The 25639-nt window shown below is 44.1% G+C and overlaps 2 protein-coding genes across 2 annotated transcripts; one reads left to right on the forward strand and one right to left on the reverse strand.

The window, feature by feature from the left end:
- Positions 1-659: 659 nt before the first annotated feature.
- LOC129812885 (cyclin-G2-like) lies at positions 660-7508 on the forward strand. The gene is made up of 8 exons (XM_055864847.1): positions 660-929; positions 1751-1894; positions 2069-2209; positions 2422-2672; positions 4609-4687; positions 4805-4903; positions 5259-5455; positions 6404-7508. Exons 2-8 carry the CDS (start codon positions 1790-1792, stop codon positions 6546-6548), a joined length of 1017 nt encoding a protein of 338 aa, XP_055720822.1. The 5' UTR covers positions 660-929; positions 1751-1789; the 3' UTR covers positions 6549-7508.
- Positions 7509-10464: 2956 nt separating this feature from the next.
- Positions 10465-25186, reverse strand: taf1c (TATA-box binding protein associated factor, RNA polymerase I subunit C). Its single transcript, XM_055864874.1, has 15 exons — positions 24788-25186; positions 24502-24616; positions 24326-24378; positions 24129-24224; positions 23854-23921; positions 23040-23287; positions 22704-22832; positions 21835-21952; positions 14845-14916; positions 14598-14733; positions 14208-14336; positions 13586-13754; positions 12888-13025; positions 11750-12642; positions 10465-11461 (listed from the first exon to the last, which is right to left on the reverse strand). Exons 1-15 carry the CDS (start codon positions 24920-24922, stop codon positions 10709-10711), a joined length of 3252 nt encoding a protein of 1083 aa, XP_055720849.1. The 5' UTR covers positions 24923-25186; the 3' UTR covers positions 10465-10708.
- Between the last annotated feature and the right edge of the window lie 453 nt (positions 25187-25639).

Here is a 25639-nt window from a genome sequence, read left to right on the forward strand (position 1 = left end):
CGTTTTCTTTACCCTTTGCCAACCACGTCTGAATATGAAACAGATTTGTATAAATAAACCACTATTTGTGATAATACTGTGCATAGGGGACATAAATTCGAATAAAACAGAGAGACCACACACCTTGTTCTTGACAGTAATCATAAACCTGGAAAATGATTTACTGCCAATGCTTCACCCCTAAATGCATGTATACATATTTTCTTTGAATTATTGATTTTGCTTTATAAAACCACCTCATTGCTTGGGGTTTTGTGTGATGTGCAGGAACAGTAATACAGTATCATGACTATAACAGTATTATCATAAATTTTCCTAGTCATCCCTGAACCAATTTATTGAACCTCTATTTAACTAGGCAAGTCAGTTAAGAACAAATTCCCAAATATTCTGCAGACAGTTGGTTGGACCGGAAAAAAAAGGTAGTTTTATGTTTAAATGCCCTACATACAATCCGAGCTAATTATTTCTAACCAATCGTGAGTAAAAGGGTTTGTCCAGGCATCCAATAGAAAAAAAAAAAAATTGGGCGGACTATTTGAACGGGAAAAAAGGAGAAAGATGATTGGCTCGTGGAAGTGTCAATATCGAGCTGGTGTAGAAAAACAACACTCCATACGAAATCCATTGTAATCTATAAGTAACGTTTAACCACGTTACTTATTACAACATTAGTTTGTCTAGCACTACCAACTCTTTAATAAGTACTAAATAGCAGTAAACTACAAAAGGAGGCAGACTTTCCTCGACAAGTCAAAACAAGGAGGATAGCTACGTACATGATTGGCTAACACGACATTGACGTCCGTTTCTGGGTGTGGAAATTCTCAACATCAACAAAAAGAGAAAGGAATGAGAAACTAGAGATTAAAGGGAACAAACAGAATAGTTTGGGACGTGAGAATATGTCGATGTAACTAACATAACAGGTAAATATTGAAATTCATAGTGTACATTGGATGCAAGAAAACTGAATAGATATGAGGTAATGTGAAATGTTCTAATGCTGTTGTAAGACTATTTTATCTAGTTTAATTAATTCCTTCCTGAAGCCAGGATTAAATGTTTTTGTTGTCATGTTTATGATTTTAAAACGGCACTATACATATCTATTGGTTTTGCCTTTCATGGTTGTCGATGAAATTGGCATCTTCAACTGATTTTCTCACAGCGAAAAATCTAGGTAACCCAGTTCGCTGCCTCGGCTTTGTTATTTATCTTCTCTGTTAGCTAACGTTACCCTGGCTGGTTTGGCTTTCGCTGCTTCCTCATAGAGCAGTCGAGATTATATACAAAAACATGTTGTTGTTTTTTTACATCACCGACTAGTAGCTGCAAACCGCTTTTATTAGACTACAATTTTATATCGATTGAACACCAAGATCTATGAAAAAATCGAAGGGAATTGCCAGGGAATGAACTCTGACCTGGGCAAGAACAAGAATACCCCCCCGTCGACGATTTGAATCATTATTTGCTATCTAATAGATTCAAGCGAATGCCGTTTCGCTGTGTTATCCGTTTTTCTAGTGTCTCACTAAATAAATAAAAATTTGGCATAACTAAAACTGTTTTTCACTCTAAATGCTAAATAGGATTTGTTCTGTATGTAAGCGTTAACCTAAGACATCTGACACCGTATCCCAGTTGAGAGAGGGGGGTTGGGCAAACCTTGAACCTATCGCCTGGGTGAATGAATGTAACGTTAATAACGGACAACCATTAACATCAGACTCTTGTTGTTTTACAGTGGAAGGATTTCAGATTTCTGTAACAATCCAGTCTAGACATGGAAGCCGTTAAACTTATGAGGGAGCTGAAAACCCATTTTGAACAGGAGATTTATTATCTTCCGAAAGAAACGGGACTCCACCTGATCGAATCAACCAGAGAGGTAGATATTCACTGCAGTACAGTAAATATGCTGTACGATCAATATTATTTTTTAAATAAAGTGTTAATATAAATCCTGTAACAATAACATTATGGTTAAACATATATTTTTTTAAAGTATCACCTATTACATATTAATACACATTTAATGCCTAAAATGTTTTATGACTTACAGAATGCCAGCCAAGGAATCTCAGCTAAATGTAGGGACGTCAAAGTGGAAGACCTCTGGAGCCTGACCAGTTTCTTTGGGTACAGCACCCAGACGTTCGTTCTGGCAGTCAACCTGCTGGATAGATTTCTGGCCATGATGAAGGTCAGCTGAAAAACCAAATAAAAGCAGACCTCAGAAAGAATTTCAACCCCTTTAAAAATGTAACATTTGTTTTCCTTTCTTGACAAAAACAAACCATGACACAATGTAAAAATGACAATGGACATTAAAAGTTAAATGAAAAGTGGAGGTAGCTTGACTAATAATTGCATATGTCCACTAATTACAAGCCTTTGTGTGTGACTCCTCTTCAGGTCCAACCCAAACATTTAGCCTGCATTAGCATCAGCTGCCTCCACATCGCAGCCAAATCAGTCGAAGAAGAGTGCAACGTGTCTTCCACCAATGAACTTATTCGTATCAGCCAGTGCAAGTTTACAGTCTCGGACCTCACTCGCATGGAGAAGATAATTTCAGAGAAACTCAACTTCCAACTCGAAGCCATCACAGCCTTAACCTTTTTGCACCTATACCATAGAATCACACTCTCACACACCTCAGACAGGTAAGGCACCTATTATGACAGATATTACTTACAAATTTGCCCCAATTCTGAAGATAGCAATGGTGACATAATGAACTAGACATGAACTTTAAGCAGCTGTTGACATATCTGGCTTATCATTAGGGCTGGCACAATTACCTTATCTGACCAATTACGGCCATCCAAAATTCCATAACGTCACAGCCCGACTTATCATAATGGTGATTTCAAGACAATTGGGAACTGGGCCAGCGTCGTCCTGGTTTTTATTTTTTTAAATTTAGCTAGGCAAGTCAGTTAAGAACAAATTCTTATTTACAATGACGGCCTAGGAACAGTGGGTTAACGGCCTTGTTCAGGGGCAGAACGACAGATTTTTACCTTGTCAGCTCTGGGATTCGATCTAGCAACCTTTCGGTTACTGGCCCAACGCTCAAACCACTAGGCTACCTGCCACCCCGGGGGAGGGTTTGGCCGGGCGCCTCTAAGCTGACTTCGGTCGCCAGTTGTGAGGCGTTTCCTCCGACACATTGGTGCGACTGGCTTCCGGGTTAAGCGAGCAGTGTGTCAAGAAGCAGTGCGTCATGGCAGGGTCGTGTTTCAGAGCATGCATGGCTCTCGACCAGACGTGCTCAATGGGATTGAGATCTGGGCTCTTCGCTGGCTATGGCAGAACACTCACATTCCTGTCTTGCAGGAAATCACGCACAGAACGAGCAGTATGGCTGGTGGCATTGTCATGCTGGAGGGTCATGTCAGGATGAGGCTGCAGGAAGGATACCACATGAGGGAGGAGGATGTCTTCCCTGTAACGCACAGCGTTGAGATTGCCTGCAATGACAACAAGCTCAGTCCGATGATGCTGTGACACACTGCCCCAGACCATGACGGACCCTCCACCTCCAAATCGATCCCGCTCCAGAGTACAGGCCTCGGTGTAACGCTCACTCCTTTAACGATAAATGCAAATTTGACCATCACCCCTGGTGAGACAAAACCGCGACTCGTCAGTGAAGAGCACTTTTTGCCGGTCCTGTCTGGTCCAGCTACGGTGGGTTTGTGCCCATAAGCGACGTTGTTGCCGGTGATGTCTGGGGAGGACCTGCCTTACAACAGGCCTACAAGCGCTCAGTCCAGCCTCTCTCAGCCTATTGCAGTCTGAGCACTGATGGAGGGATTGTGCGTTCCTGGTGTAACTCGGGCAGTTGTTGCCATCCTGTACCTGTCACGAAGGTATGATTTACCGATCCTGTGCAGGTGTTGTTACACGTGGTCTGCCACTGCGAGCACGATCAGCTGTCCGTCCTGTCTCCCTGTAGCTCTGTCTTAGGCGTCTCACAGTATGGACATTGCAATTTATTGCCCTGGCCACGTCTGCAGTCCTCATGCCTCCTTGCAGCATGCCTAAGGCACGTTCACGCAGATGAGCAGGGACCCTGGGCATCTTTCTTTTGGTGTTTTTCAGAGTCAGTAGAAAGGCCTCTTTAGTGTCCTAAATTTACATAAATGTGGCCATAATTGCCTACCGTCTGTAAGCTGTTCGTGTCTTAACAACCGTTACACAGGTGCATGTTCATTAATTGTTTATGGTTCATGGGGAACAATGTTTAAACCCTTTACAATGAAGATCTGTGAAGTTACTTGGATTTTTATTAATGATCTTTGAAAGACAGGGTCCTGAAAAGAGGACGTTTATTTTTTTGCGTAGTTTATATGTGTACACACATAAATCCCAATCTGAGCTTGTTTCCCCCCTTCATTGTTTCCAAAGTGACATTCATCCTTACTGTGAAAGGACAGCACTGGTTGTATCTATTGTAACAGTGTTACTGAACATTTTCAGATAACATGTTGCCCACCATCAGTTATGTAACAAAGTAGCCTAATGACCTTGTTTTCTCATCGAACTGATTCAAATGAATTTTGTCTAAATATTTTCCCTTTGTCTCTCATAAAGTAAGGAGGCCCTGAACCTGAACACACTAGAGGCCCACCTCAAAGCCTGTCTCTGCCGCATCACATTCTCCAAAGCTAAAGTAAGGCGTGACCCCAGAGCATAACAGTCCCCAGCGTCTATAGGCCTAGTTACATATTCCAGTAGACCTCTAGGCAGCCATTTCTGATGTATGGTTTTCTTCTTTGTTCTCTTCCAGCCGTCCATCTTGGCCCTGTCACTCCTCACTCAAGAGATTGAAGCCATGCAGTCTGTTGACATGCTAGAAATAGCACATAGTGTTCAGAGACATCTCAAGGTAAACAACTACTGTTGTGTCAAAAGCCTTGAGGACTTATCACAAAATAAAGTATTCCTTTGGTTTAACAAAGTAACACAATCAGTTTCCTGTCATATTTGCACATAAACATATTTTTTTGCCCTGGAACCAGTGTTACATATTGTGTGCCCTAAAGCCCTAGTCCATAAGGTTTCATATGACAACTGACCCATATGGGAGGCCATTTTTAAAGGGCCATTTTACATTCTCGGCCTCAAGTTCCCGACTGCCATCCTTTTACAACACCTGGAATCCATCCCAATAGTATTTACTGACCCTGTCAATTATGTTACCGTGGTGTCTAATGTTATGATGCCCTGGTCTTCTTTTACAGATCACTGACACCGAGCTGCTACACTGGAGGGGGCTAGTGGCCAAGTGTATGTCCGACTACTCTTCCCCTGAATGTAGCAGACCCAACAATAAGAAGCTTGTCTGGATCGTGTCGAGAAGGACAGCTCAGAACCTTCACACCAGCTCCTGCAGCGTCCCTGAACTGCCAACCATTCCTGAGGACTGCTGGGACGAAAGGTAAACAGGAATACATGATGAATACTGTACCCGTAGGAGGAAGAAATACTTCAACATGCTCATTAAAAACACATTTAGACAGTAGGCATATATTCTGGAAAATAACATTTTCAAATAGATTCTTGGAGAGGACACACTATTACGAGATTCATCTATATACACACTGTATGACAACAGAAAACGCTTTGGAAAATCCCCACACAACTGAATACTACACTGAACAAAAATATGAAATGCAACAATTTCTAAAGTAAATTGCAGCCATGGGCAGCCAGGCCCAGCTACTGGTTAGCCAGGCCCACCTACTGGGGAACCAGGCCCACCTACTGGGCAGCCAGGCCTAGACACTGGGCAGCCAGGCCCACCTACTGGGCAGCCAGGCCCAGCTAATCAGAATTAGTTTTAACCCACAAAAGGACTTTATTACACAGAAATAATTCTAAGTTCAACACATAACATGTTGCATTTTTTGTTCAGTTTAAAGGGCACATTTAAATACCTCCAACAATTAAGCCCCACCCATCCAGTGTATGGCCACTCCTAGTTTCAGTTCTTACAGTACACTATAGTACTCCTGGTATGCAACCTGTGACTCACGGCCCTGCCTGTTGCATCAGTTAGCCTAGCCCTACAGCCTTTCTACAGAGGCCCGTCCCTGTCTGCCTGGCTCCCTCACATTGCTCACAATTACTCAGACATGACATGTATGCGGGTGAGTGACTTGTCACTTCCTACCTGCCTAGCAACCGGTTGCCATAACGGCTCAACCACATTGTTGCACAACCAGTTAAATCTCCACATTTCAAAGATTACTTGAATTGTTGGGATTAGTCCTGTAGTCAAACAATAATAGTAAGGATGAAAATACATGAACTGCAGTCAGGATCAACGATGAAAACAAATTAAATATTAACGTATTCAGTTGTTCCCCCCCCTTTGTTCTTTCAGCGAGGACTCGTGTGAAGACATGAGTTCTGGGGAGGAGAGCCTAAGCAGTTCCCTGGGTTCTGATGCAGAGGGTCCTTACTTCCCTCTTTACCTCCTCTGCCAAAGCAGCCACCGAAACAAATGCCACCAAACCAAACCCCTGTGAAGGAGCCACAGTGCCTGGGTTCCACCGTTTATACTGTAGGGTTATGTTCATTAGTGAAACGTTTTGTAGCGTTAGACACATTTAGCAAGTCACGCTTAACCTGTGACAGCACATTTTGGTTCCTGGTGAATACGACCCAGAAAAACGAGAAAAGAAAAAAAAACTTTCCTATAAAACATATTTAATTTTGTTAGTTCAATAGGGCTACCAGTGTGGCCTGTTACAAACCGATCAATATACTGTATCTATCTTATTTTAAGCTAAACAAAAAAAACTATCCTGAAAGGCAGCGGAATCCATCAACTCAAAGATAAAACGTTTTAAACTCTTTTGTTGTTGTAATGTAGCGTTAAAAGTGTTGGTGATGCATGTTTGGATTTGTAACATTCCAGCCACATCAGACAGTCTACATCTCACACGGTATCCTATGTAGTGCACTACTTTGAACCAGAGCCGAATGAACCCTGGGTCAAAAGTAGTGCGCTATAGAGAATAATAGTGTACCATTTAGGATGCACAGTAGAACACAGCCAAGGTATAATAGACTTGTCTGGGGAGTTACAACATGTACAGTACATGTTATCGTTGAGTTGTGTTCACTGGCCAGTGGTCCGGTTAACCCTCTACACGGTTCAACTGTCAAAAGCCAACGTCGGTTTGCATGTTATTATTCAGAAACACAACATGTGTGTGTGTGTGTGTGTGTGTATGATCTTGTTAACCTCTAAATTTGGCAATTATTATTTATTTTTTTAGGTCGTAGGATAACTTATATTTGGATGGTATGTAAGCTAGCTCTGTGGAAGAAAAATGTATGGATGGAGTTTCTCATAATGTAAATTTGTATAATGTAAAAAAAGAAAAAAAAGCTGTGAATAGTATCTTTGTAGATATGAACTTATTTGTAATTATTTTGCCAATGTTGTATGACAACAAAAAAAAACTATTTTGACATCTGAATCTCTAGTCTTTTTGATTTTGACTATCAAAAATACTTGTTTGAAATGTTTTGCGTCAGTCAGATTTATGCCTGTACTGGCCTATTTGAACACAATGTCTTTGAACACAACCCAGAGGCAATAACTTTGGACAACATTGAATAATGTTCTAGGTCTAGAGACATTCACGGAATTGTCTTATTACCAAAGTCGGTAGCCAATTCACACTTCAGTACTGGCATATAACCAAAGTCAGTCGCTCAACCAAACCTGCTTCAGTTAGATCACATATGTCAGAGTCAAGGCCCGCGGGCCACATCCAGCCCGCGAGAAGGTTTTTTACGGCCCCTGGGATGATCTTGATTTATTATTAGAACCGGCCCGCAGACCGCAGCAAGCCGGCAGCCCGCAGATCTTTTACACGCACCAATACTACATTTCCCACAATGCAACGGTGACGCACCGAGCAGTAGGCTGCTTCATTTCAATATTTATTGGCACAGCAGTCGTCAGCATCACAGTAAAATTAACTTTCAGATACCCATCAAAAATGGCAAAACGGAAGGTGGACACTGAGAACCGGGGGTTTCAAACAAGGTGGGAGTCGGAGTATATGTTCACGGAGGTAGCTGGAAAACCTGTGTGTCTTCTGTGTGGAGAAAGTGTGGCGGTACTGAAAGAGTATAATCTGAGACGACATTATGAAACGAAACACGCGGACAAAAACAAGAATATGGACATGGAACAAAGGCTACAAAAGGCAGAGGAATTAAAACGAGGCCTCAAATCTCGACAGGCTCTGTTCAAAAAAGCCAAATCACAAGGCCAGGCTGCTGTCAAGGCCAGTTTTATTTTGGCAGAAGAGATCGCTAAATCAGCCCGGCCATTTACGGAGGGGGATTTCATCAAAAACTGCATGATTAAAGTTTGTGACGAAGTTTGCCCAGAAAAAAGGCAACTCTTTTTAAATGTGAGTCTGAGCAGAAACACCATTGCCGAGAGAGTAGACCAGTTGTCCATCAATCTAAAAGAGCAGCTTGTGAAAAAGGGAAAAGATTTCATTGCATATTCCTTGGCTGTGGATGAGAGCACCGACATTTCTGACATTGCCCAGTTGTCAATTTTCATCCGCGGAGTGGACTCCAGCCTAAGCGTGACAGAGGAGTTTTTGGCTTTACGTCCTATGCATGGCACAACTACGGGGCATGATTTGTATGAAGAGGTGTCAAGATGTGTAAATGAGATGGAGCTGCCTTGGGAAAAACTCGTGGGTTTGACAACCGACGGAGCACCTGCGATGTGTGGACAGGAGCGGACTGGTGGCGAAGATACGGGAAAAGATGCAAGAGGAAAACGCGACAGGTGAGCTGACAGCTTATCATTGTATCATACACCAGGAAGCGTTGTGCGGTAAAGCCTTGAAAATGGAGCATGTAATGAGCATCATCACGCGCACAGTTAACTTTATCAGAGCCAAAGGTTTGAATCACCGCCAGTTCAAGGCATTTCTGACGGAGTTAGAAACGGAGCATGGTGATTTGCCTTATCACACAGAGGTGCGATGGCTAAGCCAGGGAAAGGTGCTTCAAAGATGTTTCGAGCTTCGTGAGGAGATTTGTCTGTTCTTGGACAGCAAAGGGAAAGACACAACACAACTCCGAGACGAAATGTTTCTGTGTGAAATGGCTTTTCTGTGTGACATTACGAGTCATCTGAATGCAATGAACTTGCAGCTGCAGGGTCGGGATCATGTCATCTCTGATATGTACAGTACAGTGAAGGCATTTAAAACCAAACTGACTCTGTGGGAGACGCAGATGCGGAAAGAAAATTTGAGCCACTTTCCCAGCTGCCAGACCATGAAAGAGAAGCTCTCTACCAGTGCGTTCCCGAGCGCACAGTTGGCTGATAAAATAGGTATGCTTGCCGCTGACTTTCGACGCCGATTTGCTGACTTTGAAGCACAAAAAAGCAGGTTGGAACTGCTCGGTAACCCATTTGCTGTTGACGTGGAAAGCTCACCACCAAACCTCCAAATGGAGTTGATTGACCTCCAATGCAATGATGCACTGAGGGCAAAATATGCGGCAGTAGGTGCTGCGGAGTTCGCCCGTTTCCTCCCCGACACAATGCCCCAGCTGCGCATCCAGGCTGCTCAAACGTTGTCTATGTTTGGCAGCACATACCTGTGTGAACAACTGTTTTCTTTGATGAACCTGAACAAAACATCACACAGAAGTCGACTTACTGCTGAACACCTCCACTCAATTCTGAGGATTTCCTCAGCTCAGAGCCTTACCCCGAACATTGATGAACTTGTGGAAAAGATGGGACACCACCAAGTATCACCCTCAACCTCAAACAAGTGAACATTACTGTGCAATCACATATTTAGAGTTTTTACTCAGTTCAAGTTTAAAAGTTAAAGTTTAATATTTGTTTTCACTGCATGTTACTTCTCCTTAAACAAAGTGTTGTTTTTGATTAATAGATTTTTGCACTTTATTTTATTGTATTTCAATCCAATTATATTTTAAAAATATTTCAGTTGAGTGGATGATAGAAAATTGCTATTATTGTTTTTTTCTTTGAAGTAAATTTAGCCCACTTTTGCTAAAATAGAAAATATAGGCTACTGATGGTGCCTTGAATACCGGTTTCTTTCATTTAATGTTCATGTTATGGGGATTTTTATATAAAGGAAATTTGTCTTTTGTGTCTGTTGAAAATTAAAGATTACTGACAGAGCCATAAGAAAATATTACTTTATTTATCTGATCATATTGGAATATATTTGTTAGGTTTTCAGTAGGTTCAATTAGGTTCACTAGACTATATGCGTCATTTAAAATTTTTTCAATGAACATTCGAACAGTCCGGCCCTCGGCTTGTAGCTAAATTTTTTATTTGGCCCTCCGTCCATTTGACTTTGACACCCCTGAGTTAGATAATAGATAAGATGCTGGTCAAGAACAATATTAATGAATATAGATTTTATTTTAAACCCCAAAAAATATTCTGTGACTTCATGCTTTTGGTTTCTAGAATATCCCAGAAAACTCTCAATAGCCAATTCACACTTCACAGTCCTGTCATTTAACACGTAAAATCAACCAGAAAAACAAAAGTTGAAAAAGATCCCTCGCCATAGTTCCATCCATCATAATCATCTCATTTGAAAAAAAAATGTTGGCTGTGAGGCTACATCCACCAATACTCAGATCAGAATCCCATACGAGACTTCTTCCTTTTGGGTTGTGAGGAGGTCAGTCCCACTTTCAGGTTCCTCTGTGAAGTAGAGATGGAGGACAGCTGAGAAGAGGTGGCCAAAGGAGTATGATGTCTGCTCTCATTAAACCCTACTCCCTGTGAGGCATCCATAGGCTCCTGGGATGCAAAGAGAGAATTTAAATAATCCTGATTCTGTGGCTTGGGCTTCTGGGTTGCCACCACCGTTCTCAAACTGCCCGCCGCGCTGGAGTCAGAAGCTACTGTTGTCCAGGGCAACAACTTACCAACTGTGGGCTGTTTTTGGGGTGTAAACAGTGGCTCGGAACTAGTGAACTGTGAATAGGGGATAGTGGGCAGTGAACTGCTACTGCTCTGTGAATAGGGGATAGTGGGCTGGGAGAGGAAACTACTAAGCTGCTTCAGTGGTGTAGTTGGTTTTGAACCAAACACCCTATGAGGTGTTGTGGGCTGTGAGTTACTGGTCTGTGGTGTTGGTGTTGGTGTGGTAGCCCTCGGTGTACCCGGCTCAGACAGGGTGGCCCACTTGGTGTTGTAGCAGCTTTTGGCCGCACTGTCTACGTCAGAGCTGGCGTACTGACTGGCTGCCGAGGACCAACCGGAGAGAGAGGCGCTGTCCAGGTCTGATTGGTAGCTGACGGACGAGGTGAAGCTGCCTGATAGGTCGATACGACTGTGAGCCTTTGCCTGTTTCTGTCTCCTCCTCTTCCTCCGCAGAGCCTCCACCTTCAAAAATCAACCAATGAATATGTCAATCGAATATCTCCCATTGTCCCAATTGGGAAATGTATAGTCAGGGTGAAAACCAACAGTCACAATAACCACCACATCAACGAGAGCATTCAGAAGGAAACAGCGTTTTGGAACATTCAGATAGATAACGACCAGACGAAACATGCCTTTCCGACATGTTGAACAAGGAATCATGTCAGTTCTATCGATGCCATTTATATCTGCAGCGTCGGACATGTGGTCCAGATATACACATGATAAATTAGAATAGAGATGGGTTACCTTCTCCTCTCGGTTCAGCCCCAGCCTCTCCTCCCACCAACTCCTCCATCCCCCCAGCCCAGGCTCCCACGATGCGCTCATCCTCTCGCTCAGCACATCAGCCCACTCAGAGGGCTCCACGGGTGCCGGGACAGGGACCAGAGCCAGGGGTTTGAGACAGGTGTTCCTGTGGACGAGGACATGTCCATTCCTCATGGTCTCCCTCAGGTCCTTCCTCAGGGTCCGACGACAGTGATCTTCCAACGGGTCTTTCTGAAGGCTGTCGTCGGGTAGAAGATACTCGGTTTTTGTGGTCTTGTGTGGGAGATTGCGGCGCTTCCGGGGGCACTTTAACAGTTTGAGGATCCACTTCCTCCAAACCAACAGAGCCTCATCACTGACTTTGGCCTTTGGCCTGACGGGGTTAATGTTAACATTAGTGTCCAAAGACTGGACTGTAGGTAGAGGAGCAGTAGCAGCGGTTTCCTGAGTATCAGTTAATCCTGTGTTTGTTGCTAGCGTCAGGTACAGGTCGTCATGAGGGTCGTTGATAACCATCTCCAGTCCAGCCCGAGGAGTGTCCCACGGCTGTCCCCTTCCCTCGAACCCAGAGTTATCCGCAGGAGACTGGGGTCCAGAGGAATACCATGTTTCACCTAGGGCACTACTTCTTGAGGTTCCTAACGTTTGATGCAGCTGTTTTCTTAATGTTTCAACTGGTTGTTTTAGTCTCTGTACATCTCCGCTACGTCCCTCGGGTCCCACGGCGTTCTGGGTTGGTGCCGGTGGGTCGTCTTTACTGAAGGTCTCAGTCTGGGACTTCAGCGTGTGGTAAAAGATGTCTCCGGCCTCAGTGAGCTGCAGCACACAGATACAGTCCCCCTTGGCTTGACTCTGATGGATGACAGTAAGACCTGAAAGGACAGACAATACGAGTTTGAGGCTATTCAACATAAAAGCACCACCTTCACTAATTATGCTCAATGAGAAAACTAAACTGAAAGTAATTTTGCCAGATATGTAAACATGATGATGGATTTGGCATGGACAGTTACATCTTAAACACATCGACAATAACATCCCATAAACAAACATAACATGCTTAGGGACACATTTTCAATACAACTTTATTTACAGTCTTTATTTACACAGTTCTTACCAGCAGCAGGATTGGCTAGTCTGTCCTGGGCATGGTGCTGTCTGTGGGGGAGTTGGACAGGCAGGTGTCCAAGGCTGTCTCTGGGGCTGAGCAAGGCCCGAGGTGGGCCTCTGGTGACGCAGGCCTCCTCCCTACCACCTGGAGAAACAGACGGAACAGTAGACATTACAAAAAATCAATAGCCGTGTGTGTGCGTCCCAAGTGGCACAGCGGTCCAAAGTTCCAGAGTGGTGGTACAGCAGCGGTCTGAGGCACTGCATCTCACTGCTAAAGGCATCACTACAGACCCTGGTTCGATTCCGGTGCTAAATCACACCCGGCCATGATCGGGAGTCCCATAGGGCAGCACACAATTGGCCCAGCATCGCCCGGGTTAGAGGAGCGTTCGGCCGTCATTGTAAAATAAGAATTTATTCTTAACCGACTTGCTCCCAAGGTTAAATAAAAGAAAATGACATTGATCAAATAGTCATTGTGTCAGCATCTCTGTTCAGTTACAGACAGACCTGGGTTCATTTGGGTATGTTTTATTTCCAAGTGCTCCAGGAACTCCAGGCTCAATGACAAAGTCGTTTTTTTGTTGTTGTCCAGGTGCACAGTAAGACTGGTTGGTCAACAGGAGCCTGATGCACAGGATTTACTCAAACAATAACCCCAACCTGGCGCACACACACACACACTAGAACAACTGTACACACCTGAGTACTGTAGCAGGATCACTTCCTGTGATCTCTGAGAGCCCAGCAGCACCTTAGTAGTCCCTCCCCCCGCCACGACCTGGGCAAACATAGGAGGATGCTCCATCATGTGATCCCACTGGATCATGGGGAGGCAGGGGAAACGCTCATCCATGACGTAAGCAGAGTGCTGTGAATGATAAAGAAGCAGGAGTCGTTTGTTTTTCTTTAGGTCAAAAGCAGGAGTCGTTTGTTTTTCTTTAGGTCAAAAGCAGGAGTCGTTTGTTTTTCTTTAGGTCAAAAGCAGGAGTCGTTTGTTTTTCTTTAGGTCAAAAGCAGGAGTCGTTTGTTTTTCTTTAGGTCAAAAGCAGGAGTCGTTTGTTTTTCTTTAGGTCAAAAGCAGGAGTCGTTTGTTTTTCTTTAGGTCAAAAGCAGGAGTCGTTTGTTTTTCTGTAGGTCAAAAGCAGGAGTCGTTCGTTGTCAATGTGGCTCATTGTGAGGCTTGTGAAACATAGAGTTGTTCCTTAGAGCTGGATACATTCCAGAACTGTGAAGTGAACAAGGCGCATATGCAAATAAAGATGAATGGCACTGTAGAGCCCTGATGTGATAGGTCAAATAGAAGGTAATTAAGGTACTGTACCTGTGTGGTGACGAGGTGGTGGAAGGTGTGAACATCTCTCAGGTAATTGGACAGGATGACTCTCTCGCCACTCTTACAGCCAGGAGTTTGGCCGATACGAAACAGCGTGTGGCTGCAATGATCTTTGGTCTGTAAAGACAGAGACACACACAATGTTAACATCTACCAAATCTCAGGTCACTTCATATTTCTCAAAACCAAGATAGTTAAAAAAATATATATTTTATAGCAGTCATGTTGTTACATTTCCGATTGTAAACACGTAAGAGATGATCTCATATTGCTAGGTTAAAACATTCAGAATAGAAATATTAGGAAACGGGTTTGTCAAATCAGCACAGCAACAAAAACAACAAATACCCATGGACTGGCTTTACTGTCTTCTATTACCCTGATATCAGTGAGCTCCACACCTGTCCGGTCAGCATACACCATCACCCTGGGGTGGCCAGAGAAGTCACACCATCTCCATGACGACTTAGAATTGAAGTACAGGTTACTGTACTCCTGACGGAACTTCTGCAAACTAAAATATGACAAGAGGTAACACAGTGATACGGGTAACACGTCCCACAGCCCGAGAGAGGATAATTGGGGCAGGGCCAGGAGTTCAGTGACAGGTATCTAAGCCTCTTACCCTTTCCCCACCGTCCATAGATAGGCAGCTCCACTCTCACTGGTCACCAGAAGCTCTCCAAGGACATGGGGACTAAAAGACAACAAAATCTCCTGTTTTTACCAAGGTTTACATTATAAAGAGTCTGTAGCAGGGTTAGGGTCAATTCCATTTAAAATTCCAGTCAATTCAGTTAGTACACTCACATTTCAATTCCATTTCTTAATTTCAAAAAGCATTGAAGAGAATTTGAATTTCAGTATACTTCCTGAATTGATCCCAATCCTGGTCTGTAGTAGAAACCGTACATAATCATGAATACTAACTTGACTGCAAAAACTACCCCTAAAATCAGAGTGACAGACGCTGAGAAAACCTATCATAAGGTGTACAATATATGTGACGAACAATCCTAGGTCCAGCCAACAGAGACTAGCTTGCTAGAGCGTCCATCTCCTTAGACTCCGGCTTGTCAGAGCCAGACAGACCTTTAATCACCACAGACATTCACAACCAGCGTTAAACAGTATAGGAGAACACAAAGCTTTTCACTATGACAGCAAACAGAACGACCTAAAAAGGCCCTGTAGCAGAACACAGAACGACCTATAGCAGAACGCAGAACGACCTATAGCAGAACGACCTATAGCAGAACGACCTATAGCAGAACGACCTATAGCAGAACGACCTATAGCAGACCACCGAACGACTTATAGCAGAACGACCTATAGCAGAACGCAGAACGACCTATAGCAGAACGACCTATAGCAGACCACCGAACGATTTAAAGCAGAACACAGAACGACCTATAGCAGAACACAGAACGACCTATAGCAGAACACAGAACGACCTATAGCAGAACACAGAACGACCTATAGCAGAACACAGAACGACCTATAGCAGAACACAGAACGACCTATAGCAGAACACAGAACGACCTATAGCAGAACGACCTATAGCAGAACACAGAACGACCTATAGCAGAACGACCTATAGCAGAACACAGAACGACCTATAGCAGAACGACCTATAGCAGAACACAGAACGACCCATAGCAGAACGACCTATAGCAGAACACAGAACGACCCATAGCAGAACGACCTATAGCAGAACACAGAACGACCTATAGCAGAACGACCTATAGCAGAACACAGAACGACCCATAGCAGAACACAGAACGACCTATAGCACAACACAGAACGACCTATAGCACAACACAGAACGACCTATAGCAGAACACAGAACGATTTAAAGCAGAACACAGAACGACCTATAGCAGAACACAGAACGACCTATAGCAGAACACAGAACGACCTATAGCAGAACACAGAACGACCTATAGCAGAACACAGAACGACCTATAGCAGAACACAGAACGACCTATAGCAGAACACAGAACGACCTATAGCAGAACACAGAACGATTTAAAGCAGAACACAGAACGACCTATAGCAGAACGACCTATAGCAGAACGACCTATAGCAGAACGACCTATAGCAGAACGACCTATAGCAGAACGACCTATAGCAGAACGACCTATAGCAGAACGACCTATAGCAGAACGACCTATAGCAGAACGACCTATAGCAGAACGACCTATAGCAGAACGACCTATAGCAGAACGACCTATAGCAGAACGACCTATAGCAGAACGACCTATAGCAGAACGACCTATAGCAGAACGACCTATAGCAGAACGACCTATAGCAGAACGACCTATAGCAGAACGACCTATAGCAGAACACAGAACGACCTATAGCAGAACGACCTATAGCAGAACGACCTATAGCAGAACGACCTATAGCAGAACGACCTATAGCAGAACGACCTATAGCAGAACGACCTATAGCAGAACGACCTATAGCAGACAACAGAACGACCTATAGCAGAACGACCTATAGCAAAACACAGAACGACCTAAAGCAGAACGACCTATAGCAGAACACAGAACGACCTATAGCACAACACAGAACGACCTATAGCACAACACAGAACGATTTAAAGCAGAACACAGAACGACCTATAGCAGAACACAGAACGACCTATAGCAGAACACAGAACGACCTATAGCAGAACACAGAACGACCTATAGCAGAACACAGAACGACCTATAGCAGAACACAGAACGACCTATAGCAGAACACAGAACGACCTATAGCAGAACACAGAAAGACCTATAGCAGAACACAGAAAGACCTATAGCAGAAAGACCTATAGCAGAAAGACCTATAGCAGAAAGACCTATAGCAGAAAGACCTATAGCAGAACGACCTATAGCAGAACGACCTATAGCAGAACGACCTATAGCAGAACGACCTATAGCAGAACGACCTATAGCAGAACGACCTATAGCAGAACGACCTATAGCAGAACGACCTATAGCAGAACACAGAACGACCTATAGCAGAACACAGAACGACCTATAGCAGAACACAGAACGACCTATAGCAGAACACAGAACGACCTATAGCAGAACACAGAACGACCTATAGCAGAACGACCTATAGCAGAACACAGAACGACCTATAGCAGAACACAGAACGACCTATAGCAGAACACAGAACGACCTATAGCAGAACACAGAACGATTTAAAGCAGAACACAGAACGACCTATAGCAGAACGACCTATAGCAGAACGACCTATAGCAGAACGACCTATAGCAGAACGACCTATAGCAGAACGACCTATAGCAGAACGACCTATAGCAGAACGACCTATAGCAGAACGACCTATAGCAGAACGACCTATAGCAGAACGACCTATAGCAGAACACAGAACGACCTATAGCAGAACGACCTATAGCAGAACGACCTATAGCAGAACACAGAACGACCTATAGCAGAACGACCTATAGCAAAACACAGAACGACCTAAAGCAGAACGACCTATAGCAGAACGACCTATAGCACAACACAGAACGACCTATAGCACAACACAGAACGACCTATAGCAGAACACAGAACGACCTATAGCACAACACAGAACGACCTATAGCAGAACACAGAACGACCTATAGCACAACACAGAACGACCTATAGCACAACACAGAACGACCTATAGCACAACACAGAACGACCTATAGCAGAACACAGAACGACCTATAGCACAACACAGAACGACCTATAGCACAACACAGAACGACCTATAGCACAACACAGAACGACCTATAGCACAACACAGAACGACCTATAGCACAACACAGAACGACCTATAGCACAACACAGAACGACCTATAGCACAACACAGAACGACCTATAGCACAACACAGAACGACCTATAGCAGAACACAGAACGATTTAAAGCAGAACACAGAACGACCTATAGCAGAACACAGAACGACCTATAGCAGAACACAGAACGACCTATAGCAGAACACAGAACGACCTATAGCAGAACACAGAACGACCTATAGCAGAACACAGAACGACCTATAGCACAACACAGAACGACCTATAGCACAACACAGAACGACCTATAGCACAACACAGAACGACCTATAGCAGAACACAGAACGATTTAAAGCAGAACACAGAACGACCTATAGCAGAACACAGAACGACCTATAGCAGAACACAGAACGACCTATAGCAGAACACAGAACGACCTATAGCAGAACACAGAACGACCTATAGCACAACACAGAACGACCTATAGCACAACACAGAACGACCTATAGCACAACACAGAACGACCTATAGCACAACACAGAACGACCTATAGCACAACACAGAACGACCTATAGCAGAACACAGAACGATTTAAAGCAGAACACAGAACGACCTATAGCAGAACACAGAACGACCTATAGCAGAACACAGAACGACCTATAGCAGAACACAGAACGACCTATAGCAGAACACAGAACGACCTATAGCAGAACACAGAACGACCTATAGCAGAACACAGAACGACCTATAGCAGAAAGACCTATAGCAGAACGACCTATAGCAGAACGACCTATAGCAGAACGACCTATAGCAGAACGACCTATAGCAGAACGACCTATAGCAGAACGACCTATAGCAGAACGACCTATAGCAGAACGACCTATAGCAGAACACAGAACGACCTATAGCAGAACACAGAACGACCTATAGCAGAACGCAGAACGACCTATAGCAGAACGACCTATAGCAGAACACAGAACGACCTATAGCAGAACACAGAACGACCTATAGCAGAACGACCTATAGCAGAACGACCTATAGCAGAACGACCTATAGCAGAACGACCTATAGCAGAACGACCTATAGCAGAACGACCTATAGCAGAACGACCTATAGCAGAACGACCTATAGCAGAACGACCTATAGCAGAACGACCTATAGCAGAACACAGAACGACCTATAGCAGAACGACCTATAGCAGAACACAGAACGACCTATAGCAGAACGACCTATAGCAAAACACAGAACGACCTAAAGCAGAACGACCTATAGCAGAACGACCTATAGCAAAACACAGAACGACCTAAAGCAGAACGACCTATAGCAGAACACAGAACGACCTATAGCACAACACAGAACGACCTATAGCACAACACAGAACGACCTATAGCACAACACAGAACGACCTATAGCACAACACAGAACGACCTATAGCAAACACAGAACGACCTATAGCAGAACACAGAACGACCTATAGCAGAACACAGAACGACCTATAGCAGAACACAGAACGACCTATAGCAGAACACAGAACGACCTATAGCAGAACACAGAACGACCTATAGCAGAACACAGAACGACCTATAGCAGAACGACCTATAGCAGAAAGACCTATAGCAGAACGACCTATAGCAGAACGACCTATAGCAGAACGACCTATAGCAGAACGACCTATAGCAGAACGACCTATAGCAGAACGACCTATAGCAGAACGACCTATAGCAGAACGACCTATAGCAGAACGACCTATAGCAGAACACAGAACGACCTATAGCAGAACACAGAACGACCTATAGCAGAACACAGAACGACCTATAGCAGAACACAGAACGACCTATAGCAGAACGACCTATAGCAGAACACAGAACGACCTATAGCAGAACACAGAACGACCTATAGCAGAACACAGAACGACCTATAGCAGAACACAGAACGATTTAAAGCAGAACACAGAACGACCTATAGCAGAACGACCTATAGCAGAACGACCTATAGCAGAACGACCTATAGCAGAACGACCTATAGCAGAACGACCTATAGCAGAACGACCTATAGCAGAACGACCTATAGCAGAACGACCTATAGCAGAACGACCTATAGCAGAACGACCTATAGCAGAACGACCTATAGCAGAACGACCTATAGCAGAACACAGAACGACCTATAGCAGAACACAGAACGACCTATAGCAGAACACAGAACGACCTATAGCAGAACGACCTATAGCAGAACACAGAACGACCTATAGCAGAACGACCTATAGCAGAACACAGAACGACCCATAGCAGAACGACCTATAGCAGAACACAGAACGACCTATAGCAGAACACAGAACGACCTATGGCAGAACGACCTATGGCAGAACGACCTATGGCAGAACGACCTATAGCAGAACGACCTATAGCAGAACGACCTATAGCAGAACGACCTATAGCAGAACACAGAACGACCTATAGCAGAACGACCTATAGCAGAACACAGAACGACCTATAGCAGAACGACCTATAGCAAAACACAGAACGACCTATAGCAGAACGACCTATAGCAAAACACAGAACGACCTATAGCAGAACGACCTATAGCAGAACACAGAACGACCTATAGCAGAACACAGAACGACCTATAGCAGAACACAGAACGACCTATAGCAGAACACAGAACGACCTATAGCAGAACACAGAACGACCTATAGCAGAACACAGAACGACCTATAGCAGAACACAGAACGACCTATAGCAGAACACAGAACGACCTATAGCAGAACACAGAACGACCTATAGCAGAACACAGAACGACCTATAGCAGAACACAGAACGACCTATAGCAGAACACAGAACGACCTATAGCAGAACACAGAACGACCTATAGCAGAACACAGAACGACCTATAGCAGAACACAGAACGACCTATAGCAGAACACAGAACGACCTATAGCAGAACACAGAACGACCTATAGCAGAACACAGAACGACCTATAGCAGAACACAGAACGACCTATAGCAGAACACAGAACGACCTATAGCAGAACACAGAACGACCTATAGCAGAACACAGAACGACCTATAGCAGAACACAGAACGACCTATAGCAGAACACAGAACGACCTATAGCAGAACACAGAACGACCTAAAGCAGAACGACCTATAGCAGAACACAGAACGACCTATAGCAGAACGACCTATAGCAAAACAGAACGACCTGTAGCAGAACGACCTATAGCAGAACACAGAACGACCTGAAGCAGAACGACCTATAGCAGAACACAGAACGACCTATAGCAGAACACAGAACGACCTATAGCAGAACACAGAACGACCTATAGCAGAACGACCTATTGCAGAACACAGAACGACCTATAGCAGAACGACCTATAGCAGAATACAGAACGACCTATAGCAAAACACAGAACGACCTGTAGCAGAACGACCTATAGCAGAACACAGAACGACCTATAGCAGAACGACCTATAGCAAAACACAGAACGACCTGTAGCAGAACGACCTGTAGCAGAACGACCTGTAGCAGAACACAGAAACATAAATTACCGTCAAAAATGATAAATATTGTGTTAAGACATACTAGGGGTGCACAATGAATCAATTATTTAATTTCTATGACTCCCACAGTTCACCCAAGTGGGTCAACGTTTAATCAATCGCTATTCGACTATTTGCCCACATCATGCAGACATATGCATATATATATATATATATATGCATGTCTCGCAAGACGTGCAATGACTATGGCTGGTTTACTCAATGACTACGGCCGGTTTACACGAGGGCTACCTTTCTTACAGGAGGGGAGACGCGCGCACACAGTCACAGGCCGCTCCAACCTACCTGGCACTGAGACATGTAGCAGGCTGCTTGGTCTGAATGACCTCCAGAGTCTTAGGGATGTTCTTCTCACTGACCTGCCAGACACCACACAGGTAGTCACAGCGCACCCCCACGTGACCTACAATAGGAACACAACGACAGAGTCAGTTCACCAGACAGAGTCAGTTTAACACTGCAAGCTGTTATGTAAAGAGTTTGGGCTGCATGTCCATTCAACTGCATGTCCATAAGTGGCACAGCGGTCTAAGGCATTACTATGGTCCCCGGTTCATATCCCAGACTGTGCCACAACCGGCCATGTTCGGGAGTCCCATAGGACGGCTCACAATTGGCCCAGCGTCATCCAGGTTAGGGGAGGGTTTGGTGGGGCTCTAGCGATTCCCTGTGGCAGGTCAGGTGTCTGCGGGCTGACCCCGGGTGCCAGTTAAACTGTGTTTCCTCTGAAACATTGGTGTGGCTGGCTTCCGGGTTAAGCTGGCGGGTGTTAAGGAGCGCGGTTCGGCAGGTCATGTTTCAGAAGACGCATGACTCGACCTTCGACTCCCGAGCCCGTTGGGGAGCTGCAGCGATGAGACAAGATCGGGGAGAAAAGGAGGGTATACCCCCCCCCCCCGCCCCCCAAACTGTAAACTCAAACTAGACAAAGGAAATAGACGAAGAAATCATGACCTGAACTGGGGTCAACTCGATTTCATTCATTCAATTCGGGAAGTAACCTGGAATTCCACATTTTCCCTTAGCAATGAGGAAATTGGAATTTCAGTTAAACCTACTTCCTGAATTAAACATCAACCCCAAAAACAAACAAAAAAACAGAGATATAATATTGCACATGCATTTATGGATGCTAATGATGTTACTGTGCTTACATTCATCCTGCTGAAGGCCAATGGTGATCTGTCTGATTGTAGCATTGAGCTGGAATGAGAGAGGCTTGTGGCTCACATCAAAACATGGAGGCTTCCCTTCTTGAAACTCTAGCACCACCCTGTGGAAGTCTGAGATACTGCATTAAGGACTTTTGATGTGGTCCTTGAAATGGGTTGAATAAAAGCGAATGAATTACTGCAAAATTATAAATCACCAAAAATATCCCTATAACTGTTTTACAGGCTGTAAAGGCCTCAATGCAAGGGGGAAAGGGCAGGCCACCAGTAAAAATATTTTAAGACAGATATTCCTGATAAGATTACATTGAAGGATACTAAGATTGTTAAGGCCAGCTTTCCCAGGGTACACCAGACAGCCTTGCTGAGAGATACTGGTGTTGGTAAAGGAAATGTACCCTATGGCACCCCCTGTGGTGTGGTCAGAGAACTGCTCCTGCCCACTCTGATAGGTCAGCTCCTCATGGAGATGATCAGCTAGCAGGGCTGGAGGGATGTCATGGATCACATCTGATAACAGGTTGTGGTACCTTTTGGCCTGCCGCTCCAAATGAGTTAACTCGCACCTAGGTAGAGGACAGAGAACCTTTGAAATAAACCCAGGTAGAGGACAGAGAACCTTTGAAATAAACCCAGGTAGAGGACAGAGAACCTTTGAAATAAACCCAGGTAGAGGACAGAGAACCTTTGAAATAAACCTAGGTAAAGGATAGAGAACCTTTTCTATAAACTTGAATGCAATGATGGATGGACAACCAGGGGAGCTAGTAGTCAGAGGGCACCACCAAGGAAAATAAGAATTTCATACTTTGTTTTCTAAACTCAACAGCTTCTTGCGGAGCAATAACCCTTCTAGGTAGGGTGAATGGAAAGGGGTTTGTGTGCGCTTGATGACCACTGAATCAGAAGCCATCACCACAGCACTGGCCACTAACATGGGACCGTCACATCATGAAATGCCATGGTAGGATCAGGATATTGCATTGCAGGGACTTTCAAATCGCCTCAAGGTGAATGTGATGTGCACAGCCTACATCTATAAAAATATACAGGTCGGACGGTGGAACGCCTCGCTGTAGAGCAGTGTCTCGACTAGGACACAAGGCCTAGAGTTCCTCACTTATGTACTTACTTTTTGTATTTAAATGTGTGCATGAAGTGCTTCATCTGCCACATGTGAACCGCATTTCTTTCACTTGCCTGGAAAATGACAAAACAAGTGGTGAAACTTCATTCCATATTTTGTCTTGCGCACACTAAGCATAGAACCAAAGAAAATAGACATCAGGATCAATCAAGTTTATATAGCCCTTCGTACATCAGCTAATATCTCGAAGTGCTGTACAGAAACCCAGCCTAAAACCCCAAACAGCTAGTAATGCAGGTGTAGAAGCACGGGACAGTCACCTTTCTCCTCCCCTGTCTAAAGTGGAAGTTATCCCCCAGGATGTGGCTCATTGTGCAAAACGCATCCTTGTATTTGTACTGGTAGAAGTTCTGCATCTACAAAAAAGGAGAAGTCATCCAAATATAAATCAAGTTATATCAGTGTGTGTTCACAGTGAAAAAATAAAATAAAATCAGGACGTAAAAAAGGTTTTTACTTGCTCTGAAAAGTCCAAAGGATCCGACAGTGCTGTTGATGACCATTTGTGGCCTAAAAAAACAACCAAAAAGTAAAATATTTCATTTCAAATGATGAGTGACATGCACAAGAGTAACAATTGTCTAAGAATCGTATCCTTATCAAACAATAGGAAACGCACTGACGGGCCACTACCTCTCTGTGGTCGCAGAAGTGGTATTGCTATCGGTTCCACTGGCATCCAAGTCTCTCCCTTCACTTGGTGTTGAGATTCGAACTTCCAATCTACTTTTGGTAGACTAACGTCGTTCTAAAAAAAATATATATATTTTGAAACAAACTCCAGTAAAATAGCAAAGGATTTTCAGGGTGAAAGTGATTTTAAACAAGACTCTGGCCTACGATCATCCTTAGCATAGTAGGGGGGACACAGTGAGCTAGAAAGTGCATTGCTAGCATCGATTTCATCATCACAACTCACCTCGTGTAGAGCGACGTTGACTTCCAACACTTGACCATACGAACCCCAACCTCCGACGTTATGTCTAAACGTAGAACTGGGGGGCCCAGAGTTGAAATAAACCGGGAAAAGTTTCTGTGGGAAATTGTAATCCATGTCTGAAATAATCGCAACCTATCGGCCTGGTATGACCAGTCTGGGCATGTTCTACTAACGTTAGATAGTTAACTGTAAATGTGTCTAGGCTAGCAGCCGCTAGCTAGATAACTAAGTCTCCGCTCTCATTGACCCCCACTTTAAAATGTGAAATTTCCGTTCCGACACGATATTTGAAAATAAAAGTCAAGTCAATTCAGCTATAGAAATCCAGCGATTTTGACGGGACACGTGCAACACAAAAAATAGACACCACTCCAGCTGGGCGAATGGCGTACGTAGGAAATAAGCTTTTCCATTAGTTACAACAGTCACACAGTCATCGTGGCTATATCGTGAACGTTTATGAAAACAACAATTAACTATTTTGTCTTCAATTAAGATTTGGGTTAGGCATAAAGTTAGCAGTTAAGGTAAGGGTTAGGTTCAAAATCACATTTTAAGAAGATCAATTGTAGAAATTGGCGGGGAAATAACTTTGTGGCTGTGGTAACTAGTGCCTACCGGAAAAAAGGGGAGGTGTAGTCGACCACACCATTGGTCAAAAATAGCCAACGTCATAAGAGTGACAGGAAGTTTGGCCAGTGAGATCTGCGTACCTACAGAACTTTTTTTTTTGGACGCCGAAATTGACAATGACAGCTGTATCACAGAGTTTCTTACCCCAGAGGCGCAACATGACAAGACTTCCGGGACCACTTGAGAAAGTGTTCCAAC

This window comes from Salvelinus fontinalis, chromosome 2 (assembly GCF_029448725.1).
Source record: "Salvelinus fontinalis isolate EN_2023a chromosome 2, ASM2944872v1, whole genome shotgun sequence".
NCBI lineage: Eukaryota > Metazoa > Chordata > Actinopteri > Salmoniformes > Salmonidae > Salvelinus > Salvelinus fontinalis.